Below are 24,142 nucleotides of genomic sequence, written 5' to 3' on the forward strand. Positions count from 1 at the left end.
ACTAATATCGGGGATGCTTTATATCCTTAATTCACTGATTTAGCTAATGGAGCCTGACTGCCTCTGTTCACTAAGAAGACAGAGTATGTTTGATCTTAATGTATTCTGAAAATCAAAAAATGCTTTTATTTACTCTCTGGAAAGGATGGTATTATGGCAGTTATTTGTACAGGATGTTCACTTTCTATCGTTCAACTTTTTCCCCTCAAGTTGATTCTGGCATCACACTGAGTTCTTTTTTGTCAGTGCCACTTTGTCTTCCTACATTATGGTGGCTTCTGAAATAATTAGAAAGTCAAAGTAAGACAAAGACAGGAGAGAAAAAAAAAATCATTTGTGTGAGCACTGCAAAGTAGTAGTAGTAAGACTGTACTTTTAATAGGAATTTTACAATTTATCAAATGCCTATCTAGTGTTTTCTTTCTTAATTAGATTTAAACCAAAAGTTTGTTGAACATTCAGGAAAATCTTATATAACATCTAGTATATCTTTTAGAAGTTTCTTTAAACAAAAGCTATCATCAGAGCAGTTTACTTCTAAAAAAAACTTTTTGTGAACTTTGTCATCAGTCAGTTCAAAATTACTGCTGCATAAAGTAACACTATAAAAAAAACAGTGGACATTCTGGGTGGTGAGAGCTCCGCCAAATGCAATACTATTTTCTGTAGGATTTCCACCGAGCAGAAGTAAATCAGAATTGTTGTAAAACATACTCCACTGGGTCTATTTCACGTCGCACAGCAGGGCCACTCCTCGCAGAATCCAGTGTTCAGGCGGCACCGCAGTTCGCAGGTCCACAGAGGCTATGTAATTCAGGTCTGTTCTCACTGGTTTCTTGTAAATAGGACATGAGTACAATCGAGCGTCTTTCACACCTGGAAGAATAACAAAAAATGACAGAAGTACAGTTAAAATTAAAACATGGTAAAGTTACTTTAAATATTTCATGTAACTGGGAAGTCATACCTGGGTTCTGCTGGAGATCTGGCCAATGTACATTTTATTTTGGTGTGCTTGCATTTTGTAGATGGTGATAATTATTCAAAACAAATTTATGGGATAATGCGTTCTCAGTATAATTAGCAGGTGGTCAGTCTCCATCGCTTGCAGGAAAATGTACCAATACAGTATCATACACTGTTATGAGTTTTAGGATGAATGGTCTTACCGCAGCTTGGGCAAGAAACAAGATTTTCACTGCAGCCTTGGAGGCTTCCCATGCTAACTAAAACACAGCTTTTGCACTCATGGTATTATTTTAAGAGCAAACACTATGTAACACCTTTTTAGTTAGACAAACCCTTCCGCCATGATTGTCAACAAAATCACAGCATTTTGCTTCTGTTTCATTTCTTCAAATCACGTGCCAATCATTGTCAAATATAAAGAAAATATGTATTTAAAAAGCCACTAGAACAAACCATTATTTTCAGCATACATCCTGATGACAGGCATCATCTCAAAGAGTACTTTGGGTTTTGACTCGACCAGCTTGCAGGTCCTGCGATCCCAGCCTGCTCCCTCCAGGTACAGGCCATACACATACACTCCCTCTGAGGGTGGCTGACTGATATCATCCTTCATCCATTTGGTGACCTCATTGCACAGCACCATGCGGTCCAGCGCCCAGCCTTTATTTGCTCGAGTAATTTCCTGCAGAAACAAAGCACATGACTGGTGTGCACTGGATTATTGTTTTTCTGTAAAGCCTTTCATGTATATGGTATCAAAACACTGTAATTACGCTGATTTCAAATCAGACATACACTACCAGTCGAGTCTGAGTACACCTGGGCAAGAGTTCTATGGAAAGAACTGGACAGAAAAGTGAAAGCAAGTAAAGCAAAACACAAATGTTGTATGTCTCTGGGATATGGCACCTCATTGCTTGATGAAACTTGTTAAGTGAATGTCTTGTGGAAAATAAATACTAGTTTCAGGCACATGCACTTGAAATGTGTACTCTAGCTGTGTATTTCTTGTCATTTCGGTGGTGAACAATAGGTTTGTGAAGGATCTGTTTCTACTGAGACGTTCTTCACACAACAGTGTCTGAACCCGGAATTTCAACAGTGCATTTAAAGCTGAAACACTTATGGTCCAACATGAGCTTTGATTCCTCATGTGACCACAAAAACTGTAGCATCAACTTGTCATCCTACCTGTCTCATAGCTGTTAGAAACCCCTGAGGATTGAAGAAACCCGTCATCCAGAAGCAGTTGGGTCGTCCCTCAAAAATCCAGGCCTGGAACTGTCGGTTTCGCTCCAGCAGCTCAGTAAACCAGAACCCTAGAGTGCTGGACGCCCAGGATGCCTGAGAGAGGTAACATGGAAGCAGATGGGTCTGGTTATTTTGAACAAGGGGGAATATGTACCTGCTACCAGTCTGTTTTTCTGTCCAGTTGGTAATTAAAGCGAAACATCAGTCCATTGGAGCCTCATCCCAGGTGTTCCATTTGAATGAGTTCCAAATTACATCATCTGCGATCATTCAAAACAGCTTCTGCTGGAAGAACTTCTGCGCAAGGTACTCTACACATCAAAATGTCATTATAAACTAATTACATTTGCATATACATTTGCATTTTGAATGCAGACCTCAGTAGACTGCTTTTCCATTTGAACTCCTAAATATTCAATGAAATTATATTTTATTTTACTTTAATTTCTAAATTTACTAAAAAAAAATATACAGTGATTTACATTTACATAACATTTCTGTTCCAAATGATTTAAAGATAAAGACTAGATTGAAGTTATGAGCTGGCTACTGAGCATGAATAATTTATACTAAACTTGCCTTTTTCCAGCGCTCAGGTATGCGGGCATCATACATACAGTCCAGCGCATCTCTCAGGTTCTCACTCATGATGATGGTCCCATCAATGGCCAGTTTCAGATCAGTCAGGGTGTTTCTCACCAGCTGGATGACTTTCTGCATGCGATCTATCTCTTGTCTCAGGAAGATATTCATGGGCTGGAGAGAACCCATCTTTTTCAGCCTTTCCTTGACCTGAAAAAAAAGATGCAAATCTTAATCAAGACATTTTTAATTCTGTTCATAGCCTCTGTAGTTCATTAAACCACGTGGCAGAATGTGGAGCATATTTTAAGGAATGGAGCGCATCTCTGGCGGTTGTGGCTGTTCACCTCAAATGGAACGTAATTTGGTGGAAGCTTCTCAAGCATGTCATCTGCCAGGCGTCCCACAATGCTCTCTCTGGTCTCCCCACCTCCACTGGAGCTGTCTTTGGGCTGGATGCTAAGGATGGTATCCAGTACATCTTTAGCCAGTTTGCTCTGATAAGTGATGTCAGCATTGGGGTGCAGTCCAAAAACTTCAGGTGTGTCATAAGCAGGTAGGCTCTGAAATATCAGACATATATTTCACACACGCACATACACACACACGCACATACACGTATATGCATATATATAATAATTTGCAGTATGAAGGCCAATTACCTGCTCTCGCTTATTATTGAGATAAAAGTGTACAACATCAAGCCTTTGGCTACTATAAGGTAACAAGCTAATTCAACCTTCTTTGTGATTAACCTAAAAACAGTTTTTTAGCACAGCTCCATTTGTGACAGGACTATTACAGCAGTCTTTGTGAAAAGACTAAGTGCATTCATTTTTATGTACATCATATAGGTGTGTGTTGCCTCTTTGTGGTGTGACATTGAAATCTTCCATTCCAAATGGAGAACAATCTCACAAGCAACAAAAATGCAGCTAAGTCTAAATAATAGAAACTACAATCAAAAACAGACCTGCATGTTTATAGGGTCTTTCATTATTTTTTGCTCAAATAAAAATACAATATTATACAAGCAGCAAGAAACATGAATGAATAATGAATAATCAACACTGTTTGAAAGAGGCTTCCATATTTACAGGGGTCACTGGTATTGTGTATCCAACCTCTGTTGAGTGTACCCAACCTCATACGCTCTGAGTGGCACACAACATAACCCTTAGAATTAGTGGAAGCAAATACACATCCTTTGACAAGTGCCTTCCATTTCTGGCGCAGTGTGGTGGAACAAAACTCCAGATGCATTGGAGCTTTGAAAATTTTGGGGGGAGAAGATCACAGCTGTCAAACACCAAAAATAGCAGAAGGAAAGCCTTGCAAGTCTGATTCACTTTCTTTGTTAATTCATAATAGTGTTTATTGGTACAATTTTAACTGCTTTTTAACATACATATGCTTAACATGCATATACTTACAACAACAAAAGTATGAAATACATCAAATGTAAGGGGAGTATATTACCAACCTGAATGTACTGAAGATACTGTTCCACACTGGTACATTTGGGTATGCTGTACCCCTTGTAGAAACAAAAGTCCGCTCCAAACATGTTCTCACTAAACCAGACCGTGGCAAATGTGTTCAGGAGACGCTTATCATAGTCATCTGTCACCCGTCCTCCATACTGGATCTCACCTATCATGTAGCGCAGTGTATTCCAAGATACTCCCTGAAAGATCATTGCAATCATCAAGAATACACGGACACAACCATTGTCATGTACACTGAAAAAAGAAATGAAACTCAAATTTTACGCTGATTCACAGAAGCCTATACCTTCTTCACATCAACGTCATCCAGGTGGTTCTGAACAAACTGCACTGTGGCATTGAAGTCAGCTTGGTTGAACTCATAGGGGATGTTCCACCCCAAGGAACCATACTTCCTCCTCTCTTGGACGGTGGAGTGCAGAAAGGCCACAGCATACAACATGGGTTTCCACTGGACCATGTTGCTCACATCTAAGAGATCCTGGCTGATGCCTACAAAAATGGATGGCAATCTTGCATAAATGAAATATTAAATAAATTTTCAGTAGATTACTCCTTAACACATAATTATTCCATGTTGGCTTGAAAAAGTCCAAGACACCACTTTCTGTTAATCTTAGTAAATTACTATTTTTGTTTCAATTCTAGCGGGGGTGCGGTGGCGCAGTGGGTTGGACCACAGTCCTGCTGTCCGGTGGGTCTGGGGTTCAAGTCCCGCTTGGGGTGCCTTGCGACGGACTGGCGTCCCGTCCTGGGTGTGTTCCCTCCCCCTCTGGCCTTACGCCCCTGTGTTCCCGGGTAGGCTCCGGTTCCCCGTGACCCCGTATGGGACAAGCGGTTCTGAAAATGTGTGTGTGTGTGTGTGTGTGTGTGTGTGTGTTTCAATTCTTGCTGTCAAGTATCTTGATTATATTCAACTGCCAAACTCATCTCCATAAATCAGCTGTTCAAACTGTATCCGGTAGAGTCCAAATAGTTCAGCCTAACTAGGAATAGCACTGGGTTGGTTTATAAAAAATCTGGATAATATGGAACCATATGTAATACAAGCTGTATTTGGAAATAGGTTGTTACGCAAGTTTGGCAAATAGGTGAAAAGCTATAAAACGTTTCTTTGTTCACTTTCAATCCTTGATGCTATTCCTTATTTCAGTGTTTTTAAAATAAAACCTAAAGCAAAACAAAATTAAACCAGTTATGACATTGTCACAATGAAGTGTTGTGTGAGTGAAATAACAAGGCCTGTCATTTAATCACTTTAGACCCCACCTCCATAGGTTCTTTTTAGGCCTGCCTTTAGTCCCTGAGGGGGCTCATTTGCAAATTTGATGGACATCTGAAGCAAGGTGATGGGGAACTGTTTATGGACCTCAGTGGTCATCCACAGGCGGAAGGACTCATGCACCAATTCTGATTCTGTGATTGTATCCATCAGCTCATCCATGAAGTCCAATCCCAGATGGCAGTTCTGTAGAAGGGCCCAGCCTCCCTAGTGGCCACATACATTACTTATTTGGGGCAATATACATACTTTTTGTATATTTGTATGCATAGCAAAAACAATTTTGAATATCTGCTCTTACATTAGTCATAGTTTGCTGAAGGAGTTTGCGAGCATGGACTTCCTGACCCTGGCCCATCGACACATAGCGGGTCTCAATCTTCAGCCTCTTGCCCAGGGCAATGATGGAGTCCGTAGGGTCAGAACCCATCGACAGAAAGCAGATTAAAGGGGTACGGGGGCCTGATTCTTCCCATGTCTTTTCTAGGTCTAGAATCACACTTTCTGCATACTTCTCACCCAAAGAGTCCACAATGTACTTTCGAGCCTTTTGGGAATTAAAAAACAAGATTAAAACAAGATACTATGTGTGATGATAAAAGTACAGATGAAGAAACAATGGTTTAGTTGTTTATCATTTCAGAAACTTAACTTTGGAAACTGGATTATCCTTTTATTATTCTCTTAATATTGCTAGACTTTTCTGATAAATATTAAGCATAAAAACAACACAATTCATTCATTGTGATGGCATAGCTCATAAACAACAGACTGTCATTGATGCTGTAGTGCCGAGTTTCCCTGAATACCTGAGCAATGGTTCTGTCAGGGCACCAGCAACGGATTAGGAGCAGGCGTCGAAAGCAGTCCAGAGACTGATTGTACGCGTTGGGAATGATCTCCTCCTCTGGCGCCTCCTTGTCAAACCAAGTCTTCCACTGCTTCTCATTCCTGCCAATCTGTGGGGATGTAAGTGACATTCCAGATCAAAGGATAACAAGCATCTCAGTGACAATCCCTACCTTCATCTCACTTTTCTACTCCCACTTTTGCCTCCTGCTGACAGAAATGGTTATACATGATGTAGGACATACTGTATATCTTTTTATTAATTTAATTAATCTTTTCGTAGACATCCAGAAGCAGTGCAACATGATTCATATTGTTACTAACATCAAAGATGCACTGTCATTGGTTTTCTGGTCATAATACTTCTGGTAAAACAACAGACTACTGATCAAAATTTTTTAGCTATAAATCATTGATGAAAAGATTTCTGAACTGAGCAAATTTCACAGCAGCCTGAACAAACAGCTCCCCCGAGGACATGGAGACTGTCATTCACACTGTGGTTGCTATACTGCCAGACATATCAAATATTGACATGTTTACAAGGAAAGGGGGCTGTGAAACAGAATTAATGAGTGGTGTGATTTTTTTTTTTTTTTGACAAATACTGCAGCCAGGTGTTCTAGCTAAACTATTCAGACCCAGTATGCATGGATGGCACACCTGACTGAGGATGTCAGAGAACTGCCACAGCTTGCTGAGCTCCACCAGGTTTAGCCAAGTCATGTCCAAGATCCACCTGGCCGCTTTAGGGGGACAGGCCTTGAGATCCAGGGAAGCACCACCTTCAGGAAATACAGGGATGTCTTGGGTCACTAGGGGTTCCTTTCATGCTACTCTCTAAGCTGCCTACTGTTAGCTCAAAGAGGACAGCAAATAGTTTAGTACAAAATTCAGTGTCAATAGTGTTTTATCAAGCAGTCACCACAGCTTTTGCATAAGCCTACAGAAGCTCATGGGCGGACATCACAATAAAACACCTGGTGACATAATCAGAAGGACATTAGGTAACATGGATGAAGGCGAAGCTGTAGTACCCTTAAGCAAAGTACTTAACCTGAAGTACTAACACTAAAATTTCCAGCTAAATGGGTAAACAGCATGTCTCAAGGCATAGAACATCAGCTAGAACCCATGGATTTATAGTTAGTTTATTGGTTTCATATAGCATGAATTTGTAAATAAGATGCTGCTGGATTCATGAACAGTCTGGCATAGGACGTTTGTGCTTGTGTGAAATTATTTATTATTGATTTCTATAGTAAGGAGAAAATCTGCAGAAACAGTAGGTCCACCCATCTCTGCCCAGTACAAATGTATTATGACCTTATATTACATACTGTAAAAGCATAGATTTTCTTAATTTTCTTCTATAAAATAAACATTCTTATAAACAAAGACTCGAAAAAATATGAAAGTAAATGATGTAACTAAATATTCAACACTGACACTCATGCATACAGGGCTCAGTGCTGTTAGCTGAGCCAAAGGCAATGTTTGCCCATGTTTCATTGGGGAAATCCATATTGTTGACACTAGTCCATGCCAAAGGCATCACAAAAATGTCCTGTCCTCCACGTCAAGCGCCAATGGAAAACAGTTAAACAAAAGTGAACTCTTAGAGTGGAGGGAAAATATTGTTCCTCATGCTGTTACCGCTCTATGGGTCCGTAACATCACCTAGCTGAGCAACGCCTTGACCGTACAACTTGTAGTACTTGGAAAAGGAGAAAAAAAATCAATGAACGTAACTTCCTGTTCCTTACATTCTAGCACACTGAAAAGTGGGTAACGAATTGTATTTTTAATGTCACCGAATTCTGCTCTAAAGACCCCAGACAACATTAAAGCCCCAAGCACTCTGATTTTAGTTTTAAAATGAATTCTTGCACATTATTTTTAATGTGCTAAATATCTTGCTGCTGTGTGAATACATTTTCTTTGATATCAAAATAAGAGCACACTTGTATATTTCAGATCATATAACATTAACACCATCAGAATGTACTCGTTATGTGACTCACCCATGGTTTACGCTTGAGCAAAGCAGGACTGCTTTCTCATTGTACGCACGATATTTGAGCAATGGAAAAAAGTGAAGGAAGCACTTATGGCAAGCTGTTATAGACACACGCTAGGGACTAGATGGTCTTTCGCTCATTTGTTCTGACCTTTAATTAGGGTGAGGAACTCCTCATGTTTTACGCGGTTATTCTGCATGTCAATCTTCAGAGTGAGCAGGAGAGTGAAGAGGAACTTGTGTTCCTCATACAAGCCCCTGGCAGCGTACTTGTGCACCTCGAAGGTCATGTACTCGATAATGCTGGCAATCCTCTTGCTGGTAATTGGGCTTTTCGGTGACCTGTTCAACAAAAAAGAGTGCAGTATGGGGCCGACTGCCATGCTTTGATGTAAAAAGCTCCGACACTGTTCAGACTCTGTGCCCATTTTCACAGGTATATACCAAATGAACCAGCAAACCGACAGTATTTTATAAAGCAGACAAATCATTTTATCCTATCAGCAGGTCTGGTACAGTCACAGAGTTAAAAGGAAACATTTCACCAGCTAAATCATGCAGTCCCCCAAAACATGAACCCAGTACATTTGCATACATTAGATGTGAGCTTTGGAGCTTGCTAACGCATTTTAGTTCATAAACACACTGTCAAACAGCATCTGAAATGTAGTCCCATTTACAATGCCAATTTTCCACTTTACCTGGCCAGAGAGAGGTCGAAGAGCCCCAGAAATTGCCGGAGGGAGGTTTGATACATCACATTCACCATGCTCATCTCTGTGATGAGGAAGTACAGGATGCTACCTCTCGTAGCAACTGTGGAGGGACAGAAACCAGTTTAAGATGGAAACAAACACTAAACCAGCTTTTAAATAATGTTTCTGTTACCAGTGGGGGCTTCTGCAAATGCAGGTTTAACATTTTAATATCCTTTGTTGAATATTATGTTTCATGTTGGTGTCCTCCGGTAGAACTCAATACTGCATATAAGGACACTTGGTGTATTGCTCCATCCTCTGACACAAGGAGTGTCACATATATACTTTATACCTTCTGAACTAGTCAGCTAAACAGTATGTCCTGCGCTTTTCAGAATGTAACACACCTGAAACAGACTTTTTTTCAGTTTCCTCAAGCAGAATGCCTCTTTACTTACAAAATACTGTTCTTCTTTAGCTTTGTTCTACTAAATGAGTGGCTTCATATATTGCCAGAACCAGATATGACGACCTGGTTTATAAAGCCTTATATAAGTTAATTGCATTACACATTTGAAAAGCAATATTTCGCCATAATTTTACTTTCACTAATGCAGAAATGCAAAACGTGTGGAAAACAAACCCTGTTAACATCATATCATAGCATATGTCTGCCAATTACGTGGGTTTCCAAAACTTCTAAAGATTTCTAAATTGAAAAGAACTGTAAGGTGGAACGCTTCCACGTCTTCAAAATTTTGAATTTTGCTAAGGATAAGGCTCTCCAGAACACACCTGGTCGATATTCCTCTCGAGCCGTGTTGATCTGGACCTCCGTCTCAGCTGCCGTCTGCAGCTTCTGTGTCACTTCCTCAGCCGTGCGTTTAGTGTTGCCTAGGACAACAATGAGGCTCTCATCCTCCACCAGTGAACCCTGTGTGCTCGTGAGCCGAAATAGCAAGTTGTCCTCCAACTCCTTCATCTTGCGCTTGTTGGCCGTCACATCCTCCAGGAGGTCTGTCCGCTCTTTCTCCAGTTCCTGTCACATACCATGATTTAGCTGTTATTAACTGAAAGGTGACATGGGAAAGGCCTTCCCAAAATTGTTTATAAACATGGTTAAAATACTGAAATAGTATCCAAACATTATGAGAATGACATAACTGACAATGATATAAAGCCACGAGCTAAAGAATCACTTTCAAATAAATGTCAGACTCATCTGAAGCACAGATTAACGCAATCAGTATTACTCCAGGTTAGTATCTGTTTGAATCTTTTCAAATAAAATTGTAAAAGTCACAGATCTTTCTACATTACATCACAATGTAGTAAATTGATTTAATTTAGTAATACAACAGTCACAATATTGACAGGGACAGATGTACAATAAAAAAGATAATGTTTGTACTCCTCTGTCTTTAAAAGCCAGGAACATTGTAGCTCTTTCTGAGAAATTGCCATTGGTGGCTTCTTTTAAGTGGCCCTTGTTCAGTTTATTCATAATCTTTTATTTCAACCAGATCATTCCTGGCACAGGGGTAGCCTACAGTATATCTGAGACTGACATAATGAAAACCTACCAGTAGGTTTGAAAACAAATTACATTTCCATATCCTAGCACTAGAAATTATGCTTCTGTTGCTCTCTGACAGTGGACAATGCCTATGCCATACTATAGCTATTTAACATGAATTAAGATGCACAAACACGCATGTTGGACTTTTTTTGACTACTGCTACTGCCACTTGCTACTTATTACTATCAGTAATCTAAGTGAGGTTACTAAAATCTGTCGTTTGAAGCATTGCTGTTATGCAGAAACGGAAGAAACTGAGTTTGATGTCCCGTGATTAGACTATGTGTATTGTCCTTTTCTTGCGGTACCTGTTTTTCAGTCAAAATGACTCTGCCCAGTAGCTGATCCTCTAGACCTCTCATGGTGACAGTGAAGTCTATGATGGAAGTGCGAGCACTGATCTCCGGGCTATATGCAGGATTGGGAAGCTTGGTTGTGATATAAAGGCGAAATCCTCTCATCACATCCACCTCCTTGTCTCCCACCTTCACCTAATATGAGATTATGAGAAAGATTGTTTAAATAAATCACTGATTATTTTCAGGCTGTAGTGTCCTGTCAAAAACACATAAACTTCCAGTGAAACTTTATTGTTTAAAGAGACTCAAGGGCTCCAGATCAGTTTTTCTATACTAAAAACATTTTTTCCACAAATCCAAAAGGTGAAAAATCAGCGCCTCAAACGTGCTTCAAAGTAATACAGGTGGCCCCTGACTTACAATGGGGTTACGTTCTGGCAAACCCATCATACGTCGAAAATAGTCCAAAATGCATTTAAAACACTTAATACACACCTCTGCATGACAGTCGGAGACCACCTGTATACTTTAGTACTCAACAAATACAGACATGAATTAAACAAAATCAATCTTTGAGACCCACAAAGAAGAACATCTTAAAAATTATCTCTGGTGTTATATTATTATCACCTTAAATCCACACATGCTTTCTAATGAAAGATAAAAGTTAATTTATACCCTTTAACATGTTCTACTTTTTTCAACATTTTATTTTAAATGTGTGAAGCAGCTGTGGTAGCTGCTGACTAACTAGCAAACAAATATTCTCCAGGCCTTCAAACCTGACAACAAGATGAAGGGGAGCGATGCCTTGGAGATAGCAAGGGCTGTCACTCACCTTCTAAGTGGCTAACTTCCTTGGCAGCTGGTGCTGTCACCCCAAGGGAAAACTGACGTTAAAAAAGAACCTAACCGCTATGGTTGGACAAACCTTAATCTGAACACTTCAGTCAATAGATTTCTTTCTGAGCCTTTGAAACAGTACCTCCATCGAGTCTCACTCCCAGAAAGTAAATGTCCCTCAAACAATAAATGCACCATTTTGGTGGCTAAAAATAGCTCATTACAAATTGTAAATGAACTTTAATACCGGACAATTCTCTTAAGAAAAAAGGAAGCAAAGCAGCATGAATGAGTCAGCCTAATACATACTCCAAGACAAACACATTAGGCCAAGACAGTAGGCAAATAAAAACCTGCATCTGACTATACTGAGCATGAGAAGGCTTAAAATGACAATAAAATGGTAAAATATCACTAAAAGGTAAATTAATGGCCATGGCAGGAGGTTGTTGATGATATGATATGGTGATGTGGGCCAAAGCAAGGAGATATATGTATATTTCTGGAATGTTACTTAAAGAAATTTATCCATAAATTCATCTGTCATCATTTTTTATTCATGTTCCAAACGAATTTTGGCATGCTTCTACTTCGCAGTAGGGGGTGCGGTGGCGCAGTGGGTTGGACCACAGTCCTGCTCTCCGGTGGGTCTGGGGTTTGAGTCCCGCTTGGGGTGCCTTGCGACGGACTGGCGTCCCGTCCTGGGTGTGTCCCCTCCCCCTCCAGCCTTGCGCCCTGAGTTGCCGGGTTAGGCTCCGGTTCCCCGTGACCCCGTATGGGGACAAGCGGTTCTGAAAATGTGTGTGTACTTCGCAGTAGTTCTAGTTTTTCAATGTCACTTACTCTGCATCTCATTGTTATTGTTTTATTAGTTTTTTCCCAGAGTTTGGACAAGTAACATCACTTACTTCACTGTTTACACAGCATTATTTATCAATTTTTTTTTTTTACTTTTTAAGTAAAAAACTTTTTAAGTACTTACACAACTATAAATTATGTGCCTGAGTCTGATGGTGTTGGGGATATTTATTGAAATACAGCATTTGAAAAGTTCAGTTTTCTGAGGTTGTTGTGAGCAGCCGCATGGTACCGCACTTTATATGTGGAGCCACTCTTAATGAAGTTCTTCTCAAGGACATTGTCCAGCGCTGGGTCCATCTCCTCCCCAACATCTTCAATAAGGAGAGGCCGTCCTAAAGAAAGACTGTCCTCCAAATGGTTCCTGAAGTACTTATGATTCAGGGAGGTGATCTGCAATAACAAAAGAATAACAGCAGAAAGGTCCCATTATTTACTTACTATTCACTTATTCACTTAGCCATTTTTACCTTGGGAATAAGGACTGCACGATGCTAAATGAGACTCAGTAATCTGCCTTCTTTCATCAGAGGGTCAAAATTGCTTTTCCTTATTTGTCCATGTAATTCCACTTAGTAACTATATCTATTTTGTTTGTATTACTATTATTGCTGTTTAATGTAAAGCAAGGCCATAGACTACCTCCAAGGGCTTTTTATGCTGGTTAAATGAACAATTTAAGGATAAATGATTTAAGTAAACATATTATCTACCGAAAAACATGCTCAAACCCGTGAGAAAATAAAAAGATTGTGGGAAAGCAGAGCCATGCAAGTAACACCTGCAGTTCATTCTTGGCCTCCATGTTCTTGATCCAGGTCTTTCCCTGAGTCTGTGGGTCAATAAGTAGAGGAAACCGTGCTGCCTTGGTGACAATGATGCCATTCTGGATGGACAGGTCATCATTTGGCAGCCCCTGTAGGTTCCACTCGCTTATCGTGGGAGCATCAATCAGCATGTCAGTCGGATGGACACCATTCCTGAAAGGGATCTGCCTTGTCTTCATCTCCCGCTGCCAGTCTGCCAATAGCAAGTTGCGGAATTCCTGGTTGAATGGGCCCGAGTAAGACAGGAATGCTGTGGCTTGCAAGACATCCCCTGCAAGAAAAAAATTTTGTGAATGATGAACAAAAACCCTTGGTTATACAATGCCTTTATCTATGAAGTCGGTAATTGTAATAAGTGTACGACTGTTAATGAATGCATTTACTTTGAATTTGTGAAAATGAGGTGCAGTCACTCCTAACTTCAGCAGAACAAGTCACTATATTTTTACTTATTCTTACTCATTCACTATTATTAACTGCTTGCTCAAGACAGGGTAACAGAGGTCTGGAGCCCATTCCGGAAAATCAGAGTACAAGACTAATCAGTGTGTATACTGGACAGGATACTAGTCCATTACAAGGCATCTCTGTTTTCTCACACACACACACACACACACACACACACACACACACACACTGTCTGAAATCACTTGTCCCAAGCGGGGCCGCGGCGAACCGGAGTCTGACCCGGCAACACAGGGCACAAGGCTGGAGGGGGGAGGGAACACACCCAGGACAGGACGTCAGTCCATCGCAAGGCACCCCAAACAGGGCTCGGACCCCAGACCCACCAGAGAGCAGGACCCGGCCAAGCCCGCTGCGACACCGTGCCCCCTATTTTCACCAAAAAGGATTCACTAAAATTTCCAGGAAAAAAAAAAGCATTACATTACTTTGACATTAGAATAAATTTATACACTAAAACCCACTGTTTAGAAAACACAGCATTGAACATAATTGGGTAAAATAAAGAAAGTCCAGGATAGAGACAAAAGTAACTGTCTAGACAAGGAGCACCATGAAGGCAGGGCACATTTGTTTAATGCAACTGCAAACGTGCCACAGGCATGAACATAGACTCCATTTAGCAGGAACAATGTGAACCCAGGGATAAAAGGGAAGAATATTGAATGTGGTGGAGAACAAATGAAGTCAGCTCACAAAAACATTAATGGGATGGGACACTTAAGGCATGACTGGAAGCAAACACTCTTGCAGAGCCACAGCACTTCCCAGCAGACAGAAAACTATACAGATCTTCCTGTAACCAGGTATTCATGGATGTAGTTGTACAGAACGGTTGCTGATGAAAAGCAGTATGCACTGAGAGCTAATTGCCTTAAAGGAGGAAAGGCCACACCTACCGACGAGGCGCTTGGTCTGTGCAGCAAACTCTTTGCTCTGCTCTGTCCAGCGCTCCTTCTCTCCTGCCAGACCACTTATTAGACTGGAGGCGTTCTGCATCTTATGCCTACAACGCTCTGCATCTTCCAGAAGGGCCTGCAGGGAAGGAGGTAGGAAGATGAATATGCACTGCAGGTCAAAGGTCAAAAGAGGATTGGCAAATAAAGACACATATCTGAACATCTGTATTAATTTAAGGGCTAAACGGAGGTTTAGATTAGCATTGTGGGCATGGATTTTGATTTACGGTATTTGACAAACCATAACAAAAACGGCCACATGAACAATTTTTACATCATGCAAACTAACAATTATCCCCTGCTGGAACACTGGCCACTTCTCTGATATCTAAGTGTGAATCATCCAATTCACTCTGTGACTCAGAACACCAGTAAGCACTTTGTTGTTTAATTTTATCATATTCAATTATTCTTGTTAAATTTCTTAAGCGTATAAATATAACATAATGTTCCTTCCATTGTTGAGAAAAATTAAAATTAGCATTGAGTGCCTTAGACGACAACCCTTACAAAATTAATAATTGGTTTTCTAATTAGACCCCCTGAGAATGAACTGTTATTCATGGTACGGAATCATGAACCAGCTGAATGTGTTTATACAGCTGTTTGCGCAGCATTACATGACAGATTTGGTTGCATTTTCATCCATTTTTTATTCCAATTTGTGAAAGAACACACCGTACAGAATGACAACATGTGTTTTAGATGTGTGGATGGTAATCAATTCAAGTAAAATGCAAAGGAATAATCGGATATTCCCTGCCTTTGTCTGCAAAGTGTCGCAAACTCTGGGTACTGCTGGCAAGGTAGAATTATTTAATCAGAGCTTTAAAAACAGACTGAAATTAATGATTACAGAATTAACATCACTAATTAATGCCCTTTATTTGCTAAGATCCTTTTTTACATCAAAAACAAGTGACATAGTGAAACTTGTGGAGAAGTATAAAGTGTCAATGTCTAGAAATATCAAGTGTCAGTCATTCTGGTGTCTTTTCAAGCGGTCAGAATGATGTCAGCTCTGAGTGATGGGTCTATTAGTGGCAGGTCCAGAGCAGTGAGATTGCAGACACCTGTTTCTCCATCATGGCTTTGTCGTATTCACCCTGGACCACGTCCAGCTCAGCTTGCTTCTCATCAAGTTCAGCCTGGGCCTTCTGTAGGTCAGCGTTGGCTATGGTCAAGCGGTTTTCCTGCACTGCCAAGTTGGCCTAGAAATCAGCACAACCAGTTGGTTTCTGCTCAACTATCACAAAGTGGAATTTCCTGATGGAGTTTGTACAGATGTCAAAAAATAAGGAAATGTGGAACATTTATGTGACAAACGGCCAGTTCACCCAGTGGACACAGACAGTGACCCATTTTCCATTCTCAATGTCATTTAAGTCTTTTTTTAAATCAGCGACCTAATTTATGGTCACTGTTGATTTGAGCTGGAAGAAGACATGACCTCTTCTAAATAATTGCATCACCCATATTTCTGTTTTGAATGTGCCCCCTTGAAAGTGCCTAGGACCACCTCCTCTCACCTTCAAAGGGAGAACTTCCTTGTTGATGGCAAAGAAAGAAGCCATGGCCTTGGTCCAGGAGCAGAGGCCGGCCACATTACCACACACCCGCTTGGCCGTCTCAATGTTATAGTCTGCCATGTCAAAGTAAGGATGAAGCAGCTCGACCACTTCCTCATTAATGGTGTCCTTGGGGAATTGCTGAGGAGGCATAGAGGTAGTGGAGATAATCAGCAAGGAGAACTGCATGTGTGGGCGCTGTCTTTTTAACTCCGAACAGATAATGCAGCATTTTGAAAAAAGTTTGATTTCTTCACATTGCTTCTCCATTCTCCCCAACAAAAAGAAAGATTCAGTTTTTAGAAGGCCGACATATATCTGAGTTAGATAAACAAAATGCTTGCGTCAGTGGTCTTAGGGATATGAACACTCATATTACCAATGCCAAAATCAGCTTGGAGTTCATTCCGGAACCTCAAGGTCCATACCAAAAAGGGTCCTTTCAGTTAAGGTTGCGTAATTAGTAATAAAAAATACTTTTTTTGTTCATGACTAGGTAATATTTTGAGATCTGAGTATTTTCTTTCTGTGTCTCTGTGAAAGCCAGTAAGAGTATTCCAATAACTTTTTGAAATGTGAAATTAGACATTTCAATTAATTGAGATATCTGACAATTGATGATGTCTGATAAGTTAAGGCCCAATTACTTGTAGGCTGCCCAGGAAGTTTCCAGCTGTCATGAGTTTGAGGGACTCTTGCCAGGAAGGTGTGTTGCAGTTCTTCTCAGGGTCAATCTTCACAGCATTGACCTTGCGCTGGAACAGCAGCAGCACGCAGTCCATGATGCGCATAATCAGGTGGGGGGGTCGTCCCAGTGTGCGTACTGTGGCAATGTCTGAAGGCTTGATTGTCTGCAGTTGGAAAAGCCACATTAGTGTAAAACACAACATTAATAGTAAGAAGTGGTAAATTGCAATAGTGTAGCTTTCTAATATCCCCTCATCCTTTGGTTTCCTTATCACTGAGTAATATTTAAGAAAACTTGAAACAGAAATGATAACAATAAAGAGTCTGGTCACTAAACTGAACCTTTTCAAGTTTAATACATCTGCTTTTTCTTCCTATGACAATTTAAGACTGTCTGCCTTGATGGACGCATGTTTATGTATGGAGCTTCAGACATGCTCTGACATTTGAACATCGGATTACTGTCACTCTGTTAGTTCATGCAGGTCGGAGGTCCTTGTTCCCCCCACCCCTGTACTGACATACGATAACAACCAGCTCAGAAATGTGCAAAGTCCCTCCACTGGCAGACGTGTTACTGGGAAAATTTGGTGCAAATTAGAAGTCAGCACTGGGGTTAGAAGAGTGCCTTATGGAAGATGCAATTACAACTGGATTTATAAGCGTAGACTGCAGACAATGAGAGAGAGAGCTCAGCAGTCAGTAGTCTGTGTGTGTGAGACCTGCTGCCATTGTGGGTTCTATATTTAAACCCTCCCGGGCAGCACGTAATTACACTGTAGCCACGGGCATCAGATCCCCACAGAAACATCACATGCTCTGTACTCCCGTAGTCCAGTTCTTGTTCTGAACCACAGGCAACAGTGAAATTTGAACCTAAAAAGTTAATGCAAGTTATTTCTTGTTTACTCATGACTCGACAGTATTCCTTGACACACTGACATATTTTGAAAGAAGAGCTAGGACAAAAACATACTACTTTGACAGACTGAAAACTGATACCCCTGACAATACACACACAGACATACACGCACCTGAAGGGCAGCCTCTGCTTCCTCCAAGGCAGGCTTTGCTGCCTCCAGCTTCTCCTCTGCAATTGCCTTGTCAGCAGAGATGCTGTCCACGATGGCCTGGGCCTTGTCCTTCACCTTCTGCACTTCCACCTTCACCTTCTCCGCAGCATGCGCCTTTACTGTCACTTCCTTCAAAACCTAAGAAAGGCAGTGAAACTATATGGTTGCGACATATGAACATGGTAACAGGTACACAACATTGCTTTTTTTTTCCCTCGCAGCTCTCAGTGGTACTTAAAATCGCGTTATTTAAGGTATTCCATGATGTCCATTCCATAAATTATGTATAATAGCTTTGCACAGACAAATAGTCAGGAAATTGAGAGAAAATAGACAACCAGATGGGTTAAAGCAATGAAGGACTGGACAGTGTAAGGCAACACCGCTGGCAAACACAAACCATGTCTGCCTTCTCATTGGCAATCTGTAGCTCCTTTTCTTTAACCTCTAGCTCCTTGCTCAGGACAGCTACTGACTCAGATGCCTCCTTCAGCTTCTGAAGCCCCGTGTTCATCCTACCGTTAAAGAAAGCCAAGATTAGCAGCTGTTCCACGAGACCAGCAAGGGGCTGCAGATAAATGCATTCACTCATCAGGAAAAACAAAGCTTTAGAAAAACTCTCAACACTGAAAGACAATGAGACCACATGAAACATGTCTTAAATAGTGCAAAAACAGAGAGACCAGTCAATAACCTGTTTGCAAGGGTCTGTACTTCAGAGTGCTTTTCTTTGTAGATTGCTTTGTATCCTTGGATGAAGGATAGATAGGACTTGGGTGTGACGTGGGTGGAGCGGCGGTATCTCTGGAAGTATTCTGAACACCTCTCCGCTACACCATCCTGGAAGGAGCCCATGCACTGCACCACCTGTGCCTTCACTTCTGCGGAGCAGTCAATGTTGTAGGTGGACAGGAAGTGCTCTGACACTACAGTGGCGATCCAGAGAGAAGGTAGCAGGAATGATGAGGTGTGCTTTACTTGAGAACACCAGCATATTTTAACTTTAACAAAATCAAAGATAAAAGTTATATTTCTTCACTAGGACGTTGAAAGGCCCAGAAATGTCTGAAAGTTTATCTTTTCTCTAAAATAAAATAGGCCTACAGGCATTCCTTGCATCCAGCTTTAAAAGGCAAAGCTAGAATTTGGCATTTTGGTGAAAAAATGGGTGAACTTTTTGAGGCTCATGAATGCATTATCTATTTTTGGCACTTGAAGGTAATTAAGAATTAAATTTATGAGCAGATCTGGAGGAACGAATTACAATTCTTGATATGTAAGGGAAGTTTGTACAAGTAAAGAGTGTATAATTTTTTTTCTCGTGGGTATCACGATATCAATGACTCTAGGAAGATTCCACAAATTTTGTTATTGATATATTTAGTAGATACAAGAGGTGATACGCAAAAAAAGTCTTTCACCTGCTATTAGAGCATCTTTTGGCCAGCGACTGAACCAGTCCATTGTGCATCCTGAAATGAGGGCTGGGAATTTTAGGGCCCGGTTGCGGAACTTCTCTCCAACTGGGGAGAAGCATAGGGCCACATGCAGGTTTTGACGGATCCGGCTCATGAAGAACTCATGTAGGTTTTCGTTGGTCGGGGGTCGTCGAGGCACCTCTCGTTTCATGACAGGTATAAGGTCGCTGAAGATTTCATCTATTTCATCTCGAGCAAACAGGTTTGACACCTGGACAAAGGTCAAAATTCTTAACCCACTTGCAATGTAATATTAAAAGAGAAGAGTCAAATTTTTAAGACCTTGTAAGTTCCTCAGAATAGCAAATTGCAAATGAAGCAAATTATGCAATTACAATTTAAGTAGTGGAAAATTATACTTCCCTTGAAGTAATTGCAAATTCCCTACTGCGTAACTAAGCACATTACCTGACACAGTATAAAAATAGACAGCCCATTAAAAGTGCATTTGTCTGTGCTCAGTAGGTATCTCTGCTCAAAGATCGAACAAACAATCCATTTTTTCTGTGATTTCACATTGGTATCCTACGTTTCACTGTAAGACCACAGCAGCCTGCAGCCAAACTGCCATACTGTCATCTCACTGTGGTATTTTATCTCCCCAGACTGTTTGTACTAAAGCAGACTGTAATCCGCAAAAAGGATGTCAGCACATTACACAAAAGCCGGCTTTTTGGCTGTAAATGACCCCCAAAATGAAGCAAGGAGAGATGCTGATGGATGTTGATGCCTCCCAGTTCTGAACACACTTCACCACCACCAGTCTTCTCTGGCAAATTAAAGTGAACCTCAGTCTACTGGCACAGCTGTCAGGACAGATTCACCATCAGCCTGTTGCCATTGATTTCCCTCCACCTGGGCTACCTTGAAAGCAGTTTTCAAATACCCAAATCAAACCTTGTCCACTATCCAAAATGCACTAATCAGGGGTCAAAGTTGACTGAAGTGAAGGAGCATTTTCAAGCTTGCCTTCTCTGCCTTAATGGAATGCATTTTCAACAGCACACATTTTGTCCTCTTTGTGGGGCTTGACACGGACAAGGACAGCCACTAATATGAGAGATTGCTTCAAGTAATTAAGCGTTTTATTTGTGAAATAGACCAAGGCCTTCAACTGATTGCATCATAGTTGCATCATTCAGCCAGCCAAGCAGGACCAGCAATTTTAATCACTACTGATGCTATTATTTTGCATAGACTGGCATGACTGAACTGAGTTCCTTCATATCAATATTGCATGGGGGCTTAGTCTTCAGTATGAGAGCTGAACTCTCGCTATACATCGTCTACTCTGTCATAGGGAAAACACGGGAGAAGCATCAAACAGACCCTCTTGTTCATACTGATAATGTATTTTTAATTTCTCTTTATAAACCCAGCCAAATCACTTTCAGAATGGCTATAGGGTGAGTGCAATCACATCAAATGTGACTCATGGCAATCATTGACATGGTTTTTATGGTAGCAGAGGTAAGAAAGTGGTTCACCATTGCTTTCTTCCATGCGTGTCTTTGGATTGCAGACATGGGAAGAGCATGCAAACTCTGCACATCCTACAGCTAAACTAGCATCTCACTGAGAGGTATCAGTTTTACCTGCTGCAACGTAGTTATAAGTCACTGCATACATGGTTTTCTGTTCCTACTTCAATGTAAATGGTCTGCAGTGAACAGATTTATTTCAAGTGGTATGGAAAATGTGTAACTATAGACACTTTCCTCTCATGCAAGTCAACACACTTTTGAGTATCACAGGAATACCAAAAAACAAGGGAGTGACTTTTTGGTATTTTGAGATGATATCGTAAGACAGTCCATCTATTCTACAGGTCCTGTTTCATGAAAGCCAATACAAGGTTCACCCAAGTGGGATTCCTCCAGTGCTTCATCATCGAATATGCACTTCAGTAGGGACGTGTCAGCCATCCTTATGATGGGTATCCTAATGTAGGGTGCTCTAACACAATATTGCGTTATTCCTTACCAACCATCTATTTCTAAATATGATCAGTCACTTTGTGAACAACAGCACATTCATCTGGAAACAGTGAATAAAGGAAATGTATAATTTTGCTGTTGACAGTTTATACTAAGAAGTGTTGGTTTACTGACTCTGAGACTTCCACATTTTTTCAACGGTTCAAGAAAACAGATGCTGCACACATTAATATGCGGCGCACAAGTCAATACTTACCATCATTTCACACAAACAGGATATGAATAAACCTGTTTGAAAATAGCATGGCTTATTTTTCTAATCTAAAAAAACCATGTTATTTTTATCGATGTACGTCACAAGCCAATTTCAGCCTCGGTGTGACTAATGAAGATGGTCTGCTAAAGGTGCTAGTGAAACAGGTCGCCCTTTGTGTCTGCTTGATAGGGGCAAGTTCTGCTGACCTCTCCAGATGACAGGACGTTATTCATGTACTCCAGGAAGGACTCGTCCTTGATTTCATTGTCAGTGAAGATGAAGGTGATGCCTTTGCCCAGCTGACCAGCTGTCCTGTACAGGTTCTTCAGATCCTCCATCAAGTTACTGGTGTTGTAGGACCTGTGGTTTAAGAGGAAGGTCAGTGGTGGAAGTGCACTGAAACCAAGGGGGTGAGGGACTGTAAACAACACAGACATCAGAAATCCCCGTGAAGTAAAGACAGCTTGCCTCTTAGAGAAACTAGCCGCAGGTTTATCTTAACCTCCTGTTATCCCAAGAGAAACAGGCGACACAGTAAACATTTGGTTCATCCACATGTTAAAGCAGCATTTTATGAAAATATAGAACCTTGAAAATATTTTTTAAATGCCAATGCTTTCCCAGACAGGTAATCTCACAGACAGAAAAATGCTACAGAGAGCCTGTAAACATTTGACAACTACAAATAAGATTTATGGAAGGTATGAGAAATATGATTTGCATTCTACTCCCAAAGACATTCATTCACAGCAGATGGTGGACCATCTTGGCACAGCTTTTAATGATAAAATCTTCCCTCATTTAATTCAGTCCTGAAACTAGCTTACTGTAGACACTAATTGCATTTTGAAGTCAAAGTCTGCATGTTATAATTCTGTAGTTTATATTCTATGAAGTCTGCAAAAGTAAATAAGCTTGAACAGGTCGTGTTTTACATCCTTAGACTCACAGAGGTTTGAAAGAAGCCTAATAAAACATCTTGTACAAATGTACCACCTACTGGATCACAACGATATTACAGGGATGCTTGGTGTGTAACGACTGTTTATAGGCATTTATGATTGGCTAAGCAAGTAGGAGGAAACACCCACACACACACACACACACACACACACACACACACACACACACACACACACATTGACTGAAACCGCTTATCCCAAGCGGTGTCATGGCGAACTGGAGCCTAACCCGGCAACACAGGGCGCAAGGCTGGAGGGGGAGGGGACACACCCAGAACGGGATGTCAGTCCGTCGCAAGGCACCCCAAGCAGAACTCAAACCCCAGACCCGCCAGAAAGCAAGATGGGAGGAAACACACACACACACACACACATTTTCAGAGCCGCTTGTCCCATACGGGGTCACGGGGGAACCGGAGCCTACCCAGCAACACAGGGCGTAAGGCCGGAGGGGGAGGGGACACACCCAGAACGGGATGTCAGTCCGTCGCAAGGCACCCCAAGCAGAACTCAAACCCCAGACCCGCCAGAAAGCAAGATGGGAGGAAACAAACAAATGTAAGTGAACTTGCATACCTTGTTAATGTTATCTGAAAGGTTTTGTATCCAGCAATGAAAGATGCCAGTCTCGTCAAACTTTGCTTGCCAGATCCCCCGACTCCGACCAGCAGAGCATTTCCTCTGGGAGTTCGAATTATTCGGGACACCTACCAGGAGAGCAAAATTTCATTATTACATATGGTCTTCCAACACTTAATTTAAACTCAAAAGAGAGCACTGTGTGGTTTGCAGCTTCCATCAAGAAGAGAACCTATTTTAGTTATCTTAGTTAATGAAATAAAAGGTAAAATGACTTACGTAAGTGTAGTGCCTAGGAAAAAAAAACAACTTCATATAAATGATAAGACTTTACTTAATCCTGGCTGATTGTAATAAATACCCATAGTGCTTCATGCCAGCAAATGCAACAAATGCTTAGACTCTTACCTTGACTAGATGAATCATTGCATCCCTGAAGAAGACCATGTCCATGCCGGACCCTCGAATGCTCTCATTGTAGTGGGCCAGGAACATGTTCAGCCGATCCTTGAGGCTCTCAAATGACTCAATTGGCTCGTACACTTTAGGCATGTCAAAATCTGTCTCCTCAGGCTCCTCTCCTGTCAGAAAAAGTCTACACTTTAGCTTA

General features: G+C 41.1%; 1 protein-coding gene across 1 annotated transcript in view; it reads right to left on the reverse strand.

Annotated features, from left to right (window-relative positions):
- Window positions 1-720: 720 nt before the first annotated feature.
- dnah5 (dynein, axonemal, heavy chain 5) overlaps window positions 721-24,142 on the reverse strand; it is a 58,800-nt gene continuing 35,378 nt past the window's right edge. Inside the window, exons 52-79 of the mRNA XM_018762728.2 lie at window positions 23,941-24,113; window positions 23,530-23,660; window positions 22,198-22,351; window positions 19,742-20,009; window positions 19,015-19,246; window positions 18,721-18,835; window positions 18,282-18,458; window positions 17,208-17,411; window positions 16,522-16,701; window positions 16,066-16,203; window positions 14,933-15,068; window positions 13,523-13,839; window positions 12,979-13,134; window positions 11,050-11,232; window positions 9,958-10,201; window positions 9,166-9,280; window positions 8,616-8,806; window positions 7,108-7,229; window positions 6,405-6,554; window positions 5,897-6,142; window positions 5,583-5,802; window positions 4,600-4,805; window positions 4,289-4,492; window positions 3,153-3,368; window positions 2,803-3,015; window positions 2,164-2,316; window positions 1,423-1,654; window positions 721-876 (exon numbers count right to left, since the gene is read on the reverse strand). Of these exons, the coding sequence (XP_018618244.2) occupies window positions 725-876; window positions 1,423-1,654; window positions 2,164-2,316; window positions 2,803-3,015; window positions 3,153-3,368; window positions 4,289-4,492; window positions 4,600-4,805; window positions 5,583-5,802; window positions 5,897-6,142; window positions 6,405-6,554; window positions 7,108-7,229; window positions 8,616-8,806; window positions 9,166-9,280; window positions 9,958-10,201; window positions 11,050-11,232; window positions 12,979-13,134; window positions 13,523-13,839; window positions 14,933-15,068; window positions 16,066-16,203; window positions 16,522-16,701; window positions 17,208-17,411; window positions 18,282-18,458; window positions 18,721-18,835; window positions 19,015-19,246; window positions 19,742-20,009; window positions 22,198-22,351; window positions 23,530-23,660; window positions 23,941-24,113 (5,228 nt within the window). The 3' untranslated portion in view covers window positions 721-724. The remainder of the gene's footprint in view (window positions 877-1,422; window positions 1,655-2,163; window positions 2,317-2,802; window positions 3,016-3,152; window positions 3,369-4,288; window positions 4,493-4,599; window positions 4,806-5,582; window positions 5,803-5,896; window positions 6,143-6,404; window positions 6,555-7,107; window positions 7,230-8,615; window positions 8,807-9,165; window positions 9,281-9,957; window positions 10,202-11,049; window positions 11,233-12,978; window positions 13,135-13,522; window positions 13,840-14,932; window positions 15,069-16,065; window positions 16,204-16,521; window positions 16,702-17,207; window positions 17,412-18,281; window positions 18,459-18,720; window positions 18,836-19,014; window positions 19,247-19,741; window positions 20,010-22,197; window positions 22,352-23,529; window positions 23,661-23,940; window positions 24,114-24,142) is intronic.

The sequence above is a fragment of the Scleropages formosus genome, chromosome 18, assembly GCF_900964775.1.
Source record: "Scleropages formosus chromosome 18, fSclFor1.1, whole genome shotgun sequence".
In the NCBI taxonomy this organism is placed as follows: domain Eukaryota; kingdom Metazoa; phylum Chordata; class Actinopteri; order Osteoglossiformes; family Osteoglossidae; genus Scleropages; species Scleropages formosus.